Source organism: Oncorhynchus tshawytscha, linkage group LG15 (genome assembly GCF_018296145.1).
Source record: "Oncorhynchus tshawytscha isolate Ot180627B linkage group LG15, Otsh_v2.0, whole genome shotgun sequence".
NCBI lineage: Eukaryota > Metazoa > Chordata > Actinopteri > Salmoniformes > Salmonidae > Oncorhynchus > Oncorhynchus tshawytscha.
The window spans coordinates 31,295,329-31,313,023 of NC_056443.1; the positions used below are offsets into that span (position 1 = coordinate 31,295,329).

Genomic DNA, 17,695 nt, shown 5'->3' on the forward strand with positions numbered 1-17,695 from the left:
TCCTCGTCCCATCGCGCACTAGCGACTCCTGTGGCGCAGTGCACGCTGACATGGTCGTCAGGCGTACGGTGTTTCCTCCAACACACTGGTACGGCTGGCTTCCGGGTTAAGTGGGCATTGTGTCAAGAAGCAGTGCGGCTGGCTTCCGGGTTAAGTGGGCATTGTGTCAAGAAGCAGTGCGGCTGGCTTCCGGGTTAAGTGGGCATTGTGTCAAGAAGCAGTGCGGCTGGCTTCCGGGTTAAGTGGGCATTGTGTCAAGAAGCAGTGCGGCTGGCTTCCGGGTTAAGTGGGCATTGTGTCAAGAAGCAGTGCGGCTGGCTTCCGGGTTAAGTGGGCATTGTGTCAAGAAGCAGTGCGGCTGGCTTCCGGGTTAAGTGGGCATTGTGTCAAGAAGCAGTGCGGCTGGCTTCCGGGTTAAGTGGGCATTGTGTCAAGAAGCAGTGCGGCTGGCTTCCGGGTTAAGTGGGCATTGTGTCAAGAAGCAGTGCGGCTGGCTTCCGGGTTAAGTGGGCATTGTGTCAAGAAGCAGTGCGGCTGGCTTCCGGGTTAAGTGGGCATTGTGTCAAGAAGCAGTGCGGCTGGCTTCCGGGTTAAGTGGGCATTGTGTCAAGAAGCAGTGCGGCTGGCTTCCGGGTTAAGTGGGCATTGTGTCAAGAAGCAGTGCGGCTGGCTTCCGGGTTAAGTGGGCATTGTGTCAAGAAGCAGTGCGGCTGGCTTCCGGGTTAAGTGGGCATTGTGTCAAGAAGCAGTGCGGCTGGCTTCTGGGTTAAGTGGGCATTGTGTCAAGAAGCAGTGCGGCTGGCTTCCGGGTTAAGTGGGCATTGTGTCAAGAAGCAGTGCGGCTGGCTTCCGGGTTAAGTGGGCATCGTGTCAAGAAGCAGTGCGGCTGGCTTCCGGGTTAAGTGGGCATCGTGTCAAGAAGCAGTGCGGCTGGCTTCGGGTTAAGTGGGCATCGTGTCAAGAAGCAGTGCGGCTGGCTTCCGGGTTAAGTGGGCATTGTGTCAAGAAGCAGTGCGGCTGGCTTCCGGGTTAAGTGGGCATTGTGTCAAGAAGCAGTGTGGCTGGCTTCAGGGTTAAGTGGGCATTGTGTCAAGAAGCAGTGCAGCTGGCTTCCGGGTTAAGTGGGCATTGTGTCAAGAAGCAGTGCGGCTGGCTTCCGGGTTAAGTGGGCATTGTGTCAAGAAGCAGTGCGGCTTGCTTGGGTTGTTTCGGAGGATGCGTGGCTCTCGACCTTCGCCTCTCCCGAGTCCGTACGGTAGTTGCAGCAATGAGACAAGACTGTAACTACCAATTGGATACCACGAAGTTGGGGAGAAAATGGGGTAAAAGTAACAAAAAATAAAAGATGTCTTTGGTCATTTCTACTACTGGTGGCCTGCATGTGAATGATTACGACAGTTCCTGAAAGTAGTGTGAGTGTGTTTCCTGTGTTGATTATAGCTTCACAGTAAGACATTGACATTGCATGCTTTGTTGCGCAGTTGGTAGAGCATGGCACTTGTAATGCCAGGGTAGTGGGTTCGATTCCCGGGACCACCCATATGTAAAATGGATGCACACATGACTAAGTCACTTTAGATAAAAAAGCTTCTGCTAAATGGCATATATGTGAACACTATCAATGACCAGGCTACACAAATAACAATGCTTGCGATAGAATACAGGCTAGATGCTACACTTCCTCATCACCATGCAAAATTATGCAAATCTACTAGAGAACAAAATACTGTAATTATAATACATACCCATGAAAAAGGGGCTCTCTGGTACACACAACTCTGACAGTGTGACTGCACTGAAGGTGACAATCTGAAGACTAACATATCTCAGTGAAACTGAATGAGTCTAGGCCTGTTCATTTTGACAAGTGTGACTCCTCAACACACCCTGAACACACCTAGTGCAAAATTGCATTGTTCTTTCATCTCATTATCAATGGAGATGTAATGAGTAGAGACTAGACAATCCTGTTCAGTAACACAGTGACTGTAGGCAGCAGGCTATGCAAAATTAGGCTGGTCCAAAACATTTTATTCATTTGAATGCATGCATCGCTAGCGCCAAGGAGTGGCAATCATTATGAATTTCAGATCATTTGCAACTGCACTGTCATTGCCTAGTTCAGCAATTGTGTGTCATAGGCAATAATAATGCCTATTTATTAAATATGCTACTCATTTGCATAACCCGCTACATCAGCCACCTGTTGCTCAAGCTCCACTTCTAGCCGAAATAAAATGCCAACAACAGACTACGTACCACTTTCGCTTCCTCTCCGGTCTTTGGTCCCCTCGGTGGAATGTGCCATGTTGATGCTACAGATGGGCTGTCGACGCGGCTGGTTGCTGTTGGCTCCTCGGGTGGTCCATGATGATGCGCTGCTGCAACCCACCCTCACCTCCGCTCTCAGCGTAGCTTGGCGTTCACAGAGGAAATAGTCTCCGTTAAGTGCACTTTTAGAGGACTCAATGGCACACACACAAAACATCTCATTCGACAGTAACAGGTCAAGATACGAGCGGTACGAGTGTGGCATTTTTGTGGCTTAAAAGTGTCACAAATGTCAACTTGGCTAACGACTCGCTAGCGCACTTGTCAAAGTGTATTTGATACGTCGGTTTTATATGCTTCCCTTTTCCTATATTCAAGCGAAATGGAACAGTTGATAGTTTTGCTCAATTGTTACAACAGAGCACTAAAGAACTACACAATTTGTATGAGTAAAAAATTTAATAAATACACTAGGCAAGTTTATCCAGTCTTTGTAATAACATACCTGTCTTGGTGCTTCAGCCGCCATTTTAAAATAAACTTACCGACTAGAGTGCAATGTAATCGAGCCAAGAAAGACTACAGCATCGATGGATTCACCTGTCAGTCGTCAAGGCGTAAATAATCGTCTCCATCCAATATCCCCATCGATCCATGAAACAATACAAGAGTTTCAATGTAGCCTAGTCCGAGGAACCTTATTGCATGATTCTTTGTTTAAATTAAACTAGGAAGCCAGGTGACATTGAAACAGGTTTGTTAAGATGTCTCTGCATGAGTATTGTTTGATTACAGGTCGCTATTCTGTAATCGAAAATACCATAATAGGTTTTCCATTCACTTAATCTTTTACAAATATCCAGAACTTAAGAGTCAGCATCACTTCATGACCAAATCATGCGTCTACTTCAGTTTAGAAATTCAAGAACATATACACTTTCTAAATATATTTGCCTATACTGTAAGCAAGGCTGTAACATTGGGACTATTGTATCTGTTAGCCCTCTATTGTAAATGTGGAACCAGGAAGGACTTTAATTTCTGCAGAATACTGCCTCCTTGAGAAAGTGTCTGTCTTTACACCAATATCAAATCCCCTAGAACAGGGTTTACAAGGTACAGAGCCTGCTTTTTTCTGTTCTAGCTGATAATTGCACAGTCTAAATCAGTCTCTGATTAGAGGGGAACTGCCTTTGAGGTCCAGAGTTGTTTGATGGCCTAGATAGTTATTCACAACAACTTACATTAGTATTATGCCCATTGAAAACACTGAACTCCTGGCAGAGCCCTCTGACACATTGAACATGGTGCAAATACATAAGAAACCAGAACAGAACCTGGGGTGATTTGGTTTATTCCTTTATTAGATGTTAAGAAACTCCACAATGAAACAAAATAATTTACTCAGGGTGTACATGAAATTATAACAATACAACCACTTGAGACAGATGGGAATTGAGGATGAGGGACAAAGGGATGGGAGGGTGTCATCTAGTAGGAATGAAGAGACTAGGAAAACTCTGGTTCTCAGTGCCGGAGACGCTATGTCCTTCAGACCAAGCAAAACTCAATGTTAAACTTCGTCAATGTAGTTTCAAAATGCATATTCGCCATCGATGCATTCTCAAAACTTCCCCTCAATATATAAACAGAAAAACAAATGAATGCATTTCCTTCAAACTCCCATGTAGGTGCTGTGACTCGGTCTCGCATACATCTACACAAAGTAAAAATAAAATTTAAAAAATAAGTCACTGCTTTATCCTGGCCTGTACTTATTGTCATATACAAAACCGGTTTAATTTAACTTAGATGGAGTGTGGTGTTGACATGCTGCTCTTATTTGTAAAGACACTCCATAACAGTTCAATCTTTGTCTCAGCTCTCCTGTACTGAAAAATAAGTCATGCAAAATAAACGGAGTGACTTTCCTCCACGTACACTTGAATGTTTAAAAGTTTGCATGCGCCAAGATTGCATATGACCGAGGACCATGAAAGGTCCCCCTCACATTGCTTAGGCAATCTCAAAACGGCTCGGTCGGGCTTAGCTCTAAAACTATGGTGCTGTACAATTAACTCTGTAGGAAGCTTGGGATTAATAAAAGCCTTGTTTATTTTTTCCTCAAATAAAGTTTCAGTAATAAATTAATGCTTGAATGAATGTACTGATGCACTGCCACAGAATTAAGTTTTTTCCACCTACTTTGACAAAAACATTTAGTATTTAAGTATTCCTGAGTGACTGACAACTGTCTAAATAAATTACAATTGAAAGTAGCCTGACATTTTTTCAGAGCAGTCTTTCATTCAAGTTTCAATCGGTTTAACACAAGTGAAGAACAAACACCACAATTATGGGGCAGACTGAGGCCCTGGCATATTGAAATTGATTGTTATCGACTGTGCCATTGTCCAAACCAACTCAAGATACGGCCGTCCATTAAGGGGTCGATGAATAATAACAATAAAAAAAACATTACAAAAACTTAGGATCAATGACTGTGCTCACAATGGAGACCCTGTGACAGTGCATTAGAACCAGTGTGCACACATTGTTGGCGGACATATTTTGGACTGCATAACAGATGCGTCACAAGAGAACATGGGAGGGATGGTAACTGTGCTTCAATTCCTCGGTTTTCTGAGGACGAAAACAAAATATTTTTAAGTGGAAGGAGGGAACCAAAATAACCAAAATAACCAAAATAAACCACTGCAGTGATAAGATAAACAACGCACATGGAAAACAAAATGCATTTCGTCTAAAAGTGTGCGTTAACTCAGGATTTAGTCAATGCACAGGCGACAGAAACAATCACTCAAACGTCGTCGGGCCTCTGATTAAACTTAGTTTATGCAATTGAATTATTATTTTGGGTTGATCACCTTTTCCTTGAATGTTTAATATTACGCTCTTTTAAGTTAAGTAGTGTCTGGATAGAGATACATAGCCTTTAAAATCCTGCTTCTACTGTAGACCTTACAATAGGATGAACACACTGACACTATTATCTGTAATAGACTCAATCTGATAAGATTTATATCAAATAACTATTTATTCCCATTGTTATTACAGGCCAGTTACCTTACTAGTTAAAAGTTCTTAAAAACTTAACTCTTCTTTAAAAATGAAAACCAAGTCAAAGCGAGGACCATCAAATCACTATTATTTTCTCCAAAAGATCAACCGATTTCTCCACTCTGCAACGACAAAACAAACTACAGGATCTACATTACACAGCCACAATATCGAAACTGCTACAGAACTGTCAACATATTCATAGCGCCAATTGTTTGGACTATGGAGTTCACAAAAAAACCTTTCAATTGCTGCAAATCAGTGCCTCTGTAGAAACGGCTACAATTAAATATTTTTGTAAAGGGCCATTACACCCCAAATTGAGCTGAACCATGTTTTTTTTGTTTTGCTTTTTGCATTGAACAGCAGTTTTGTATTTTGTATTTGATTTTACTTTTTTACCTTACAAAAACCATTTCTACTGTGTCTACTACTAAGGTTCTGAAAATCAGACAATCACCCAAAATCATACTCATTTAGAGCAACTTTGCACACTTGTGTGTGTGGGGCGTTTTTGATACAGATTTGAGAGGTAAGATGCACACATTCTTTCCTTCAGTCAGAAAAGGCACACACGCTACTCAAAAATCTCTACCTTCTTTCTAAATGATAGGGATGAAGAGAAACAAGAGACAAACGCATTGCTTTCATACGTTATGAAGAGAGGCATCCCAGTCAGATGAAGGAAACTGCAGCAGTTACACTAGAAAATAAGGAGTGAGACTATTAGGACAGGAACATGCTCAACCATAACTACCAGTATCCTAGGTCAAAAGCTAGAAAAACATTTTTTAAGAATTGTGAAAAACCAATGGAGGGAAAAAACAAGACTGTCCCTAATATCTAACTGACTCTTTAATTAAGACGGAATTGTGTCTGGAAGAATCAACTAAAACCCAAATCTAAAATGCATACGTCTTCAGATATGGCATCACATGAAGACATGTAGAACATATTCGAGTGTTTCCTACTTGCGGCCTTTTTTTGTTGTTGTTGATTACACAAGACTCTAGTAAAAATGAAAATCAGCAGGGTTAAGGGTGGGATGTAGAGGGGTTCCTCTGTCCAGAAGCCTATTGTTTCTAAGTCGCAAGACCCCCCCCATATCTTTGCAAGTAGAGGTGCAGTCAAAGGAGAAGAGGCCAAATCTTCCTGACGATGGGCTTCCTCGCCACAGAGCTGGACTGCTCAGATGTTGCTGCTCCCTGCGAGAATAAGGACAGTGGCTGAAACATGAGTTGGTAAAAAGGCATGTTTTCATTTATCCTGAGTTCAAAACAAAACTGAAACGGTTTGCATTTGATTAAATGTGTGTTAACTGGAACCTGTTTCAAGACCGTGTCACTGGCACGTAGGGCAGTATACAGAGCAGCATTTTCCAAAGGAAAGGGAATACCCCCACAGGCTGGGTCAGAGTATGTATGAGAGGGAGAGAGACACAGCCCCCCCCACCCCCACGCTCTATGGTGTTAGTATTTATTCTAAAGCATTGTTAGCCTACCTCGGTCCTGGGGACCCCTGGGTGAACCTTCTGGTTTTTACCCTAGCCCAACACAGCCGAATCAAATATACAAATCTCAATGAGTTGGTTTGATTCAGTTGTGTAGCGCTGGGGCAACATCTTTTACTTGCACCGGAGGGGTACCCTGTTCTAAAGCCATCTGAACAGCTGACACTTATTGGAATGACTATGCTGACTGAATGCTGTAGAGTTGTGACTAAGACGATTAAATATTTGTAATTCAGTTTAAAACTAAAGTAGCCTAGGTTGTATATAAACGATATGACCAATTCAACACCCATCTGTTTGTCAGGGACGATCAAACAAACAAAAAGTTTCCAGCCGTATATATAAAACCAATACCTCAGAAGTAATTTTAGCCGTAGGCCAAAGATTTAATATAAGTTTGATCTTACCTGTACACTGAGGTCCAGGGAAAAGTGGGGAACAGATTGTGTTCTGCCACCAGCACTCATCTTGCTGGATGCCAGTTAGCCCCTGTCCACTAATATTTAATAGAGGGAACTATAAAAAAAAAATGAAATGTATTAGTCTAATGGAGAGAAAACTGTTTCATAGTCAAAATGTAGAGTAACTTCTGATCAAACACAGCTTGACATTCCTATAAGATTCTTACCTCATGCAAATCTTCAACGAAGTCATAGGTTTTCCCATATGTGGGACTCTGACCAGCTGCAGCACATTTACAGGCTTCCTTTTCTCTGCAAGGTTCTTCCTCCTGAATCTTGTCGACTGGGACATCCATCTGTCCGCTCGCTGTTTCGCAGTCCATGCAAGTCTCCTGCTCAGCGATTGGCAGGAGGGTGCTAGAGCCCTCCTGAGAATCCAGTGAGGTCTGGGCACTCTTCTCCATGCCCGACTTCTTCAATCTGGGCAGGAATTTCCCAGATTGCAGTTCTGACTTCCCGTAGCACGGGCCCTCGTTTTCTGCATCCTCCTCAAGTGGTTTGAGGTCGGCCTGAGGGTCGTCGGAGACATCCGGCGGGGCCAAGACGGGAACACTCATCTCTTCTTTCTCGGACTCAACCTCCGACTCACTCCCTCCGCCGGGCGACAGCTCCGAGGCTGATATTGGTCGGAAGTGAGTCCTGGGGGAGATGCGGATGGCCCTGTACTGGGTGGTCCGGTTGATGCCGTATAGCCGTGGGTGGAAAGCTTCATTCTCCGAGTCCGAGCACAATATAGATTTGGGCTTGAACCCCGGGCTGAACGAAGCCATGTCCTCAGGATTAAAGGAGCACTCGACCTGGAGGACTTGAGAGAACGGACTGTTCAGATCAAAGGACGCAAACGGGTAGTCGATCCCCGGCTCCTCACCACGGAAGCCTGCACAGGATCCGAGTAAATCTTCATGGAAGATAAAAGAAAATCCCTTATTCGATCCATCCTCACCTCCTTTAGTAGCCTGGTCACTCTGCCCGAAGGAGACCAGGGGCCTCCAGAGGGGCTTGTGGCCGGAGGCAAAGCAGCTGCCTGTGTTCATGAACACACGGTCTGTACCAGCAATGGTTACCACGTCTGAGCCAGAGGACGAGGCAGCAGCAGTGGCACACTGTAGAAGGCTGCCTTTCACGTCGCCTGGTGGCACCACGGCCCAGTCCTGGTCACTGCTGAACGTCTTCAGCTCTCCATACACTCCTCCCAGGATGAACGACGTGTTGTCCTTCTCGGGGTTCACGTCCCAGGGATTGGACGGCGTCATGTAATCCCCGGAAGCATTCATCTTCGAGAGCCGGTTTTTATCCAGGAGGGCCTGCTCTTCATTCTTGCCTTCTTCCCACAGGTGGTACTCGGAGCGCTGCACTGCCTTCTTCGGAGGCCCTTGGACGGGATCCTCTTCCTTTGTCTGCAAGTCGAGACAGACGCAGCGGTAGCTGCTCGACTCCTGGGAAAACAAGCCCTCGCCTGGATTCTCTTCTCCTAGTGATAGTAGGAGATCCCCATCTCCGACAGCCGTCCAAATGTCCTTTATTATCCCTGAGCTGTAGTTGTCACTCGGTTGGTTTGAGTCATCTGAAAACATGCCAGCGTCGTACTGCTTGCTCTCGTCCCGTTCTAACGCTATTCCACAAATGGACTCCAATTTAGATTTCTTTGCGATGGTCGGATTGGACACAGGGCCTACATTGGCTTTCTCGCACTGGTGACCATTGTTTTCTTGTAAAAAGTCCAGGATTTTTTCCTCTAGGTATGCACCAGAGATGGGAGGGATTATACAATTAATCTCTTCTTTGCCAATTAGAGCGGACTCCTCTGTTTGAACGTTTATGTGCTCATTGTCTGAACGCGTCTCTTCCGAATAAGACCACGGACTGCAGGTTCGCGTTGAAAGGTTCGAACAGTGTTCAGTTTCATCAAAGGCACTATTTTTGGTCCATATTAACAAACGAGACTGCTTGTTACAATGTGGATCTCGACAGCTACTTGAATCTGTGTTGTTTTCGTGACCAACGGGGAGAAAAGGAAGAGTTGGGCTATCGTACTGCAGCTCAAAGAGAGACAAACAGGAAGAGTTCAGACCAGGAGCTTCACTGGTGGCTTCTGGGAGATGAGGCTCCTCCAGGTTTCCAGGCAGCGTGCCGATGGTGAATGGAACGCCGTCCAAAGCGGGGGAGAGCTGAACGGGAGAGTCCCCTGCAAAGCTTTCTCCATCTATATCTTCAGAGCTAGAGGATAAATAACATGCCCAGAACTGAGCCATGTTTTCCAAATCCTGCACGAAGAACCCATCATCTCCCAAAGCATCCAGACAGCCCATCCTTATTGCACTTTCCCCTTGCAGCTCAAGGCCATCTAACACTAAACAACATTCTGCCTCAAAGTCTCTTTGCTCTTCACTCTTCTGTCGAATCATGTTCAAGATCCGACTCTCTTGTACCAAGTCTGAGGCACTAGGATCCAATATGGATTGATAAATATCGACTTCATAGAAGTGGGTGAATTCGGACAGATACTCATCATCTAACCCTCTACTATCCTCAGGCGGCGGGCAGCTTGAGGTCCCATTGAGTTCGGTAGCATCCTCATCTGCGTCGCCCGGCACCTCAACAAAGTGCCCGTCGACAAAGGTGCCTGCTGCCAGATACGCCCTCTGGAAGCTTGTGTTGGCAATGCAGATGCCTTGCATTCTCTCAGACAGCCTTCCGAAGTCGGTGGACGTAGTGGAGTCGTCTGGAGAGTCCACCTTGCTCCGGTACTTTGTTTCCAGTTTGCTCCTTCTACTACTGAAAGGTACTAAATACTCCGTGATGGGCTCAGTGTACCACAGGGGCTCCTCCATGTACTCCTTTTTGTTGCTGGCCTCCGCTCCAGACTCCTTTTCTTCCCACCAGCCTGGATCTTCTCCAATTTCCTTCAGCTGTCTTCTCCCCTTTTTGTAGAGCTGCGTTTGCCTCACAGGGCCTCCAGTGGCGCTGCTGCTGCTGTTGCCTCCAGCATTCCGCCGCTCCTCTTTGTCGACGGCCTTCAGAGCCAGCTTCACTTGTCCACTGTGGCACCCCCTCTTACTCCTGCTGAACACCTCCTTGGACCTGTGCCTGATCCTGCCCGCCTTGCTGCTGGAAGTCTTGGAGTCGCCCTGGTTCCCGCTGGAGCTCGAGCCAGCCTCACTAGAACCAGAGGACCAGGAACGAGGGCGATACTTGCCCTCTGACCTGTGCCTCACCTGCTTCTTGCCATGGACGGTGGCTCGGTCCTCTGCTGTTGCGCCACCATGGAATCGTTTCTCTTTCTCCTTCTTGCTGCGTCTCTGCTGGGTTCTCTGGCTGGTTGGGTTAGTGCTGCATGCCTCAGGTGTTTTCTCCTTAGCGGCTTCACCATCACTGTTGCAATCTTTCGGGGAGGAGGTGTCGGTGCTGGTCTGCGGGGCCACGGAAGATGAGGAACCGGAGTAAGCAATGGCTCTAGCCTTGTTCCACACCGTCATGATCTCTTGGAGACAAACAGATTTCTCTGACAAAGGAGGAAAAGCTTCATAATACCTGCAACAACGAGAGAAAACGTTGTCCATTAAGTTCAATACATAAAATACAACCAAGCATATCAAATTAATTACCACATTTTAAATGGGCATACAACAAAATCAAATATGAATAGTTGTGCCGGCTGATCAGGACATTATTATGAATACAGTATTATTGCGGTTTTGGGTCAAACTTACATTTCAACCTGGTCCTTTGAGGAAGGGGACTCAACTCCTTCAGGAGACTGAGATCCATCAGATTTCTTGAGCTGTTTATCTTCTGTGAAGAGATAATATGATAAGGTGTGTCATATTTACTAGTTTGTTATAAAAATGGCAGAGAATGTATAAACACAAGATGCAAACCTTTCTGTTTGTTCTGGATGTCCTTGAGTTTGGAGCAAAGCTCCTCAACCAGGCTCTCAATTCCAGAGTTCTTTGGGGGTAAAAGAAAGGAGAACAGTCAAATCTAAGAATTAATCTAGCAAAGAAACCATTGCTGACCAGTCATGAAGTGATTGGATGTATCCAACATTATAAAAATGGATAGTTCGAGTCATGAATGCTGATTGGCTGACAGGCATGGTATACCACAGGTATGACAAAACATGTAGGTTTACTGCTTTAATTACGTTGGTAACCAGTTTATAATAGCAATAAGGCACCTCGGGGGTTTGTGGTATATGGCCAATATACCACAGCTAAGGGCTGTGTCCAGGCACTCTGCGTTGCAGATAATAGCCCTTAACCTGGTACATTGATCATGTTAAATTGTGCCTTATTGCGTAAATAACACTTGAGGATTGGAACAATTTTTTTGAAGGCAACTTTATAAACACTGACTAGAGGGTATTAACATGGGCCAGACAAAAGACAAACCAGCTGACTGTCAGAGGCCAGACCTCCTGTACCATGACTGTTCAATTTAGCTATGAGGGAGAAATGACTAAGCATAGCCAAAACAACCACCTCCTGTCTTTCAATCAAGACACTTACAAAACATCAGGCATCAGCCAACATAAGATCTCTCAGTCACCCACTTCTTCCTTATACCCACTGATATCCTACTCTGTCAACAAAGATGAAGTAATCCGTTTTCTGTAAACAAGGCCTGCAACGAGCCGGTCTATTTAAACAGACAGCCATGGTCGACAGACCAGTAGGCAATAGGCACCGACAGAAAAGCAACAGCATTTAGTGAGGACAGAAATAGCCAGCACAATAAACAGGGTGGCACTAGTTCAAATCTTTTTCACTCACACTCTAACAGAAAGTAACATTCCTTACCATGCCGGCCCAAGTTTCTACCCTGGCCGTGTGTATCTTCTTGTATCATTGTGCTAACGCTGGTCAGCTGACAGGCAACGCACTCTGCTTTCTATGCTGCAATCCCGTGCAGTGTGCGCTGGTTAAAAAAATATATATAAAAAAAAAAAAAAAAAAAAATGGACTGCAGAGTCCAGTACCTAGAGAGCAGCTCACTCAGCCTTGCAGACCCTTCCCCCAACACAACCTCCAGCTCTACCCCAGGCCGTCACGCTCCCTCTCCACTACTGGCTACCTCTGGTACTATACTACTGCCAAACCAACCGACCAGTAAAGAAAAGCAGCAGCAAATGCATGCAGATTTAGCTTTATTTTTTATTTTTTAAATAGTAATTTAACAGCACAGAAAGAATATAATGCAGGCGTATTAAACTGTGAACGTAGACGTACGAACACCGCTGCAAGGTCACCCCATAATATAATCTCAATAATGTGTTTTAAAAGTGTGAGAGCAAATGGAGTCTTTCACCGTGTCACAATTCTTTCCTCTACTGAAATCAATTCAACCTTTTGCCAGTAAACTCTCATTATATCACACGACGGACTGTGAAAAAAATCTGAGTGAGATCACAAAATGAGCCTGGCCAATGCCAAGTATCACATGATGATAGTGGCGGCTATTTAATGGTGTACCCCTCTCACAGGGAATTTGCTTTGTGCAATGACCGTTCACCATGATTTATGCAATTAATATATGCCTGACTGAAGTTCAACAGGCAAAGGCGCAGAATTACAGTAATAAATTCCTGACAGACACGGATCATTAAACAATTTACACACATAGATGGTTCCTGCTTTCTTCATTGATTCAACACGTTCAGCTTTGTAGCTTTACAGGCTGCTGTATTTAAAAGGAAACACTCAACTGCTGTACCAACTATCGGTCTATGTTCTGCTCCCGAACACTCAAGCTTCAAAGAGTGCATGAGCAATGCTGGGAGAAGACCACATGCGCGCACAAAAAACACAGGGTGAAGAGAACCAATTTGTTGCTACACCCGGGCGGAACAGGCACTTACTTCATCAGATGCTGAACGCAGGCATTGCACGGCGGCTTGTTTCTTTATCTCTTCCAGACTCAGATCCGTCCCTCCTTTCTTCTTACACTTGGCCCATTTCTTCCCAGTTCCCTTCTCCCAGCCCAACAAGATGTCGTTCTCCTGCACACAACATCCACATCAGTTATTTAACCAGACAGCTGGTATAAACAGGAACGGGAAATGCAATGTTTTAAAATATTGACAGTACAAGAAATAAAATAGGTGGGTTTAATCATTAGGTTCGCTTAAACCACAAAACAAACTGACTCAAATCAATACTAGAGCCTGTTCTTCATTGACTAGGTGCATGTTTAACTAAATGGGGGTTACTAGATACCATCATGTTCGTAACAAGACATTGCCGCTGCTGGACACCTACCTGATCCTGCAGGTCGTAGTCGTAATTATCATGCAGGAGCAGGCTGAGGACGTAACGGGTGTAGATCATGGCATCGATCCCGCACTTCTCCAGCTCCTGGCCCAGCCAGCTCTGCACTGGGCCCAGTGAGTGAAGCAGGGACATCTCTGCGGCAGGCAGGGGGCCCACTGGGATTAAGGGGCACGAGAAGCTTTCAAGAGGAGCAGGACCGTCCGACTCGTCGCTCACTGGACGCATGGGAATCTTCAGGTGTTGGCCATTCTGAGGTGGAGCGGCATTGTGACAGGTGGATATGGAGGGGCGGTGGTGTGGAGAGGGGACAGGGCAGTAGAGCCTATCTGGAAGGCGTGGAGGGGGGGGGGGTTACTCCAGCAGGATGCACAGGGAGGAAGCTACATGGAGAGACATGTTGGGTGCTGTTTTTTTTCTTTCTGTGAGCAAATAGGTAACTTCACTCGTCAGGCATGGCTTTAACTGATGAAAGCTATCAGCTGTTCGGCAAAACACTAGACGTGCTTGCGTCTCAGTCAGAGGGGCTCATGCTGGGCTACGGCTTACTTCACCGGCACAACCTGAAAGATAGGGGGGAAGACTTGAGTCACATCTCTGTTGCATTTAAATGTTACACAAGGTAGGTCTATTCTTTTACACCATGATATACGGAGTGTACAAAACATTAGGAACATAATATTGAGTCGCACCCCTTTTTGCCCCCAGAACAGCCTCAAATCGTCGGGGAATGGGACGGAGGTGTCAAAAGCGTACCACCAGGATGCTGGCCCATGCTTCCCAGTTGTGTCAAGTTGGCTGGATGTCCTTTGGGTGGTGGACTATTTTTGATACACGCGGGAAACAGTTGAGCGTTAAGAACCCCGTTCAAAGCCACCTAAATATTTTGTCTTGCCCAGTCACCCTCTGAATGGCACATATGCACAATAAATGTCTCAATTGTCTCAAGGCTTAAAATCCACCTTTAAATCCGTCTACTCCTCTTCATCTACACTGATTGAGGTGGACTTAACAAGTGGCATCAATCGGGGATAACAGTTTTCACCTGGTCACTCTGTCATGAAAAGAGCAGGGGTTCCTAATGTTTTGCACATTCTATAAGCCCTAGGCTTAGAAGAATGACAAAGAATACACAGCAATTCCTTGCAACACAGCTGATAAGCCATTTATGCTAATTTTGTTGACCTGGTTCAATCTGACTTCAAAAGATCTGACCCAGGTGACTTCAGTTGCTTTGAGACCCCATTAATTTAAAAGAATATTAAGCCAAACAGAAAATGTTATTCATATTTCAAATGTAACGGAATAGATTAGCTCGCTGTGCAAACGTATAGGAATAATGAGGATTATAAATCGACATGAGGGTGTGCTGAAGTGAATACCTTGTAATGAACCAAAGCAAATGACTTCTTGGTTACTACGGGCTGCCTCAACCCACACCAGTAGATCTACAGCCGGTCTGTCCCCACAGATGGTTTTTAATGGCTGTTTATAGTCCTGGTCTCAGACACCAGCTTGTTAATAGGCTCCTAAGAGAGCCTGCACTCTTAACCCACGCAGACAGCAACCCAGGGAATGACAAGAACCTAAATGAGTTACATTATGGAGATCCTGTAATGGGTGTGCGCTTTCTAAGCACCCGTATGGCCTCCTACCATCACACTTAAGGGCAGTCAGGTCTACTGAATAATCTGCTGAGTAAACTTAAAGCAAGGAATTTACACCTAGGCTATACTCCTGACCCAAGGGTCAAAAGTTCTAATGAATCTTGATTTTAGGCTAGTCAATGTGTAAGCAAATTCCAAGATTTGTGTCTGAGTAATATACAAAACATGCACGCTATGCGAGTCATCCTATTTAAGGGCGTCTGCTAGGAACATTGATGTCAAACAGGGTGGTTAAGGTGCAATGTTGTGGAACAGGTCCCACTGTGGAGTGACTCAGGCCAGGCTGACTAACCCTATGATCAAGGCAATTCGTCTGTATTCAACATCGGCCAGACTTCTGGCCCATAGAAAGTCTCTCACATGACAGTGATCACCCCCACAACTGTTAAGCATGTAAGGTCACAAAATCACCAAGTTATAAAGAATGACCTAACGCCCTTTGAAATCATAAATCCTATACCAACAGTATACCAGGAAAACAGATTTAATTTGTATAGCAGGAAAGCAAACTAGTCAAGCATATTAATCGATATCAAATTATAATCTGCTATGCTATGTTGTATTAGGTTTCTCTTTATGTAGTGTTGTCTCCTCATGTGCGTTTTGTCCTATATTTTTATTTAATTTATTTGTGTTTTTAATCCTAGCCCTCATCTCTGCAGGAGGCCTTTCGCTAGGCCTGTAAATAAGCATTTGTTCTTAATTTACTTGCCTAGTTAAGTAAAAGGTTTAATAAAAATAAATTAAGAGCTAAACATTTCAGTAGCCTTGTTATGCAGTCAGGCGCTCAAAAGAGGAAGCCCAGCCGCTGCCAAATGCATCTGTTACATATGGCAGTATACACACCGGCACTCAACACTCGTTTTTGTGGCCTGATAGTGGATTAACCCGGGGAATGACGAAGAGCAAATGGAAGCTGAACCGATATGATAGGTTGGCCTTCTTGTCACTCAATAACGGCGGCATGTTATGGGTTACCCGTTATAGGCATCAAAAGGGCAAGAGATAGAGCTTTACAGTAGGTATATAGGTATATAGTAGGTTTATAGTAGGCATTCCCGTGCAAATATTTCATACAGCAACATAATTGGTCAAATCAGTACAAAAAAATATCACGCTAACGTTTGCAACATATTGCTATGGCCAACACCTGATCAAATGAAATGTGGTCGAACATCGGGTTTGCACCCTATAATATACGTCCCTGTAGATTACAATCTAGCTAGTTAGTTAACTAACTAATGTCAGGAGGCGGCTACAGCAGACTTCCTTGACACTGGCAGCTGCCCGGCAGGCTAGCCAACCTACGATAGTCATGGATTATTCTGCATGATCTATAACGTTAACTAACTAACCAGCGTTCACCAATGTGAGCTAGGCAATAAGCACAACTAGCGGTGCACGACTTCTCTTCGCGAGCTAACCATTTCATACTCGACACTAGCTAACGTTAGATAGCTAACCCTAGCTAGCAGTAGCACACACACACACACAAGCACTCGACTAGCCAGGGTCATGGCAAACAGTCAACTAGTGTTTCGGTTAACGTTGCGTTTGTAAGTTAATAGCTTACGAAATGAAATGAACGAGCAAATGTAATCATAGCCTGTTTTAACAGCAAGTGCCGACCTTTCAGTGGGATAGCGAAAGCTAACAGAAGCTAACGTTAGCTAGAAAGATAACTACTATTAGCTCAGTCGTCCACATCCGGTAATAAAACATATATATATATATATTTTTTTTAAATGTTTGATCTGCTGCCTAGGATATATACACATGGGGATAACTATAATATGAAACATTATTGAATGACATTGTTAGTATCAGCCTGACGCAGTTGTACCGTTAGCAGTAGACGTGTGGGCAGGTGACCGTCGACTGACTGCTACTAATACGGTGGAATTACAAAACCCGGTTTTCCCGATTAAAAACGCCGTCTTTTCCCCTATAAAAAAAAGTTTTAAAAAACGAAAACATTGGTAATTACATACAATTTCGGTTAACAAAAATGAAACTGGAGAAGTCCCATCAAATCAGCTCAAAGTACAATAACATTCCGACAAAAAAAAAAGTTGTTGTGAAACGATAGAGAAAGAGGCTGCCCACACCGGGAGCGGAGACGTTTCGAATCAAAAATAAAAACATGCGCCACGAATTCTCACTAACAGGAATGCAAGTTGAAAAACCGATGCAATTACGCTTTTTTCACCCTTCTTTTTTTTTTTTTTTTTTTTTTTGGTAAACAATATTATTAAAAGTACACTGCAAAATATTGTTTTATTTACCTGCCCGTTACTTGAAGTGTAGAACGGGGAGCATTTAATTCTCTCCCGCTGCCGCTCCGAGCTCCGGAATCCTCTGCAGAAGCGTCACATATCATGGACGCCGAGCGGCAAACGCGACTCACGACTGCGCTGTTTTCAAAAGAGAGCAATAGTA

At 44.5% G+C, this 17,695-nt stretch overlaps 2 protein-coding genes across 7 annotated transcripts in view; both read right to left on the reverse strand.

Annotated features, from left to right (window-relative positions):
- LOC112214826 (TBC1 domain family member 14) overlaps nucleotides 1-3,195 on the reverse strand; it is a 59,147-nt gene extending 55,952 nt beyond the window's left edge. The window contains exons 1-2 of one of the 4 annotated variants that reach the window (XM_042298468.1): nucleotides 2,817-3,195; nucleotides 2,260-2,415 (exon numbers count right to left, since the gene is read on the reverse strand). In XM_042298468.1, coding sequence (XP_042154402.1) covers nucleotides 2,260-2,308 — 49 coding nt within the window. In that variant the 5' untranslated portion in view covers nucleotides 2,309-2,415; nucleotides 2,817-3,195. Of the gene's footprint in view, nucleotides 1-2,259; nucleotides 2,749-2,776 lie in introns of those variants that run through there. The other 3 variants (XM_042298467.1, XM_042298465.1, XM_042298466.1) reach the window with 3 other exon arrangements.
- Nucleotides 3,196-3,614: 419 nt separating this feature from the next.
- Nucleotides 3,615-17,695, reverse strand: LOC112214827 (uncharacterized protein KIAA0232). 3 transcript variants are annotated; one of them, XM_024373862.2, is made up of 8 exons: nucleotides 17,542-17,695; nucleotides 13,581-14,152; nucleotides 13,181-13,321; nucleotides 11,202-11,271; nucleotides 11,034-11,115; nucleotides 7,491-10,854; nucleotides 7,270-7,378; nucleotides 3,615-6,557 (listed from the first exon to the last, which is right to left on the reverse strand). In XM_024373862.2, the coding sequence occupies exons 2-8, from the start codon at nucleotides 13,815-13,817 to the stop codon at nucleotides 6,541-6,543; spliced, it is 4,020 nt and encodes a 1,339-aa protein (XP_024229630.1). In that variant the 5' UTR covers nucleotides 13,818-14,152; nucleotides 17,542-17,695; the 3' UTR covers nucleotides 3,615-6,540. The 3 variants fall into 3 exon arrangements, with proteins under 3 accessions (XP_024229630.1, XP_024229631.1, XP_024229632.1); XM_024373863.2 differs by lacking the exon at nucleotides 17,542-17,695 and adding an exon at nucleotides 17,100-17,378; XM_024373864.2 differs by lacking the exons at nucleotides 13,181-13,321; nucleotides 13,581-14,152; nucleotides 17,542-17,695 and adding an exon at nucleotides 12,123-12,240.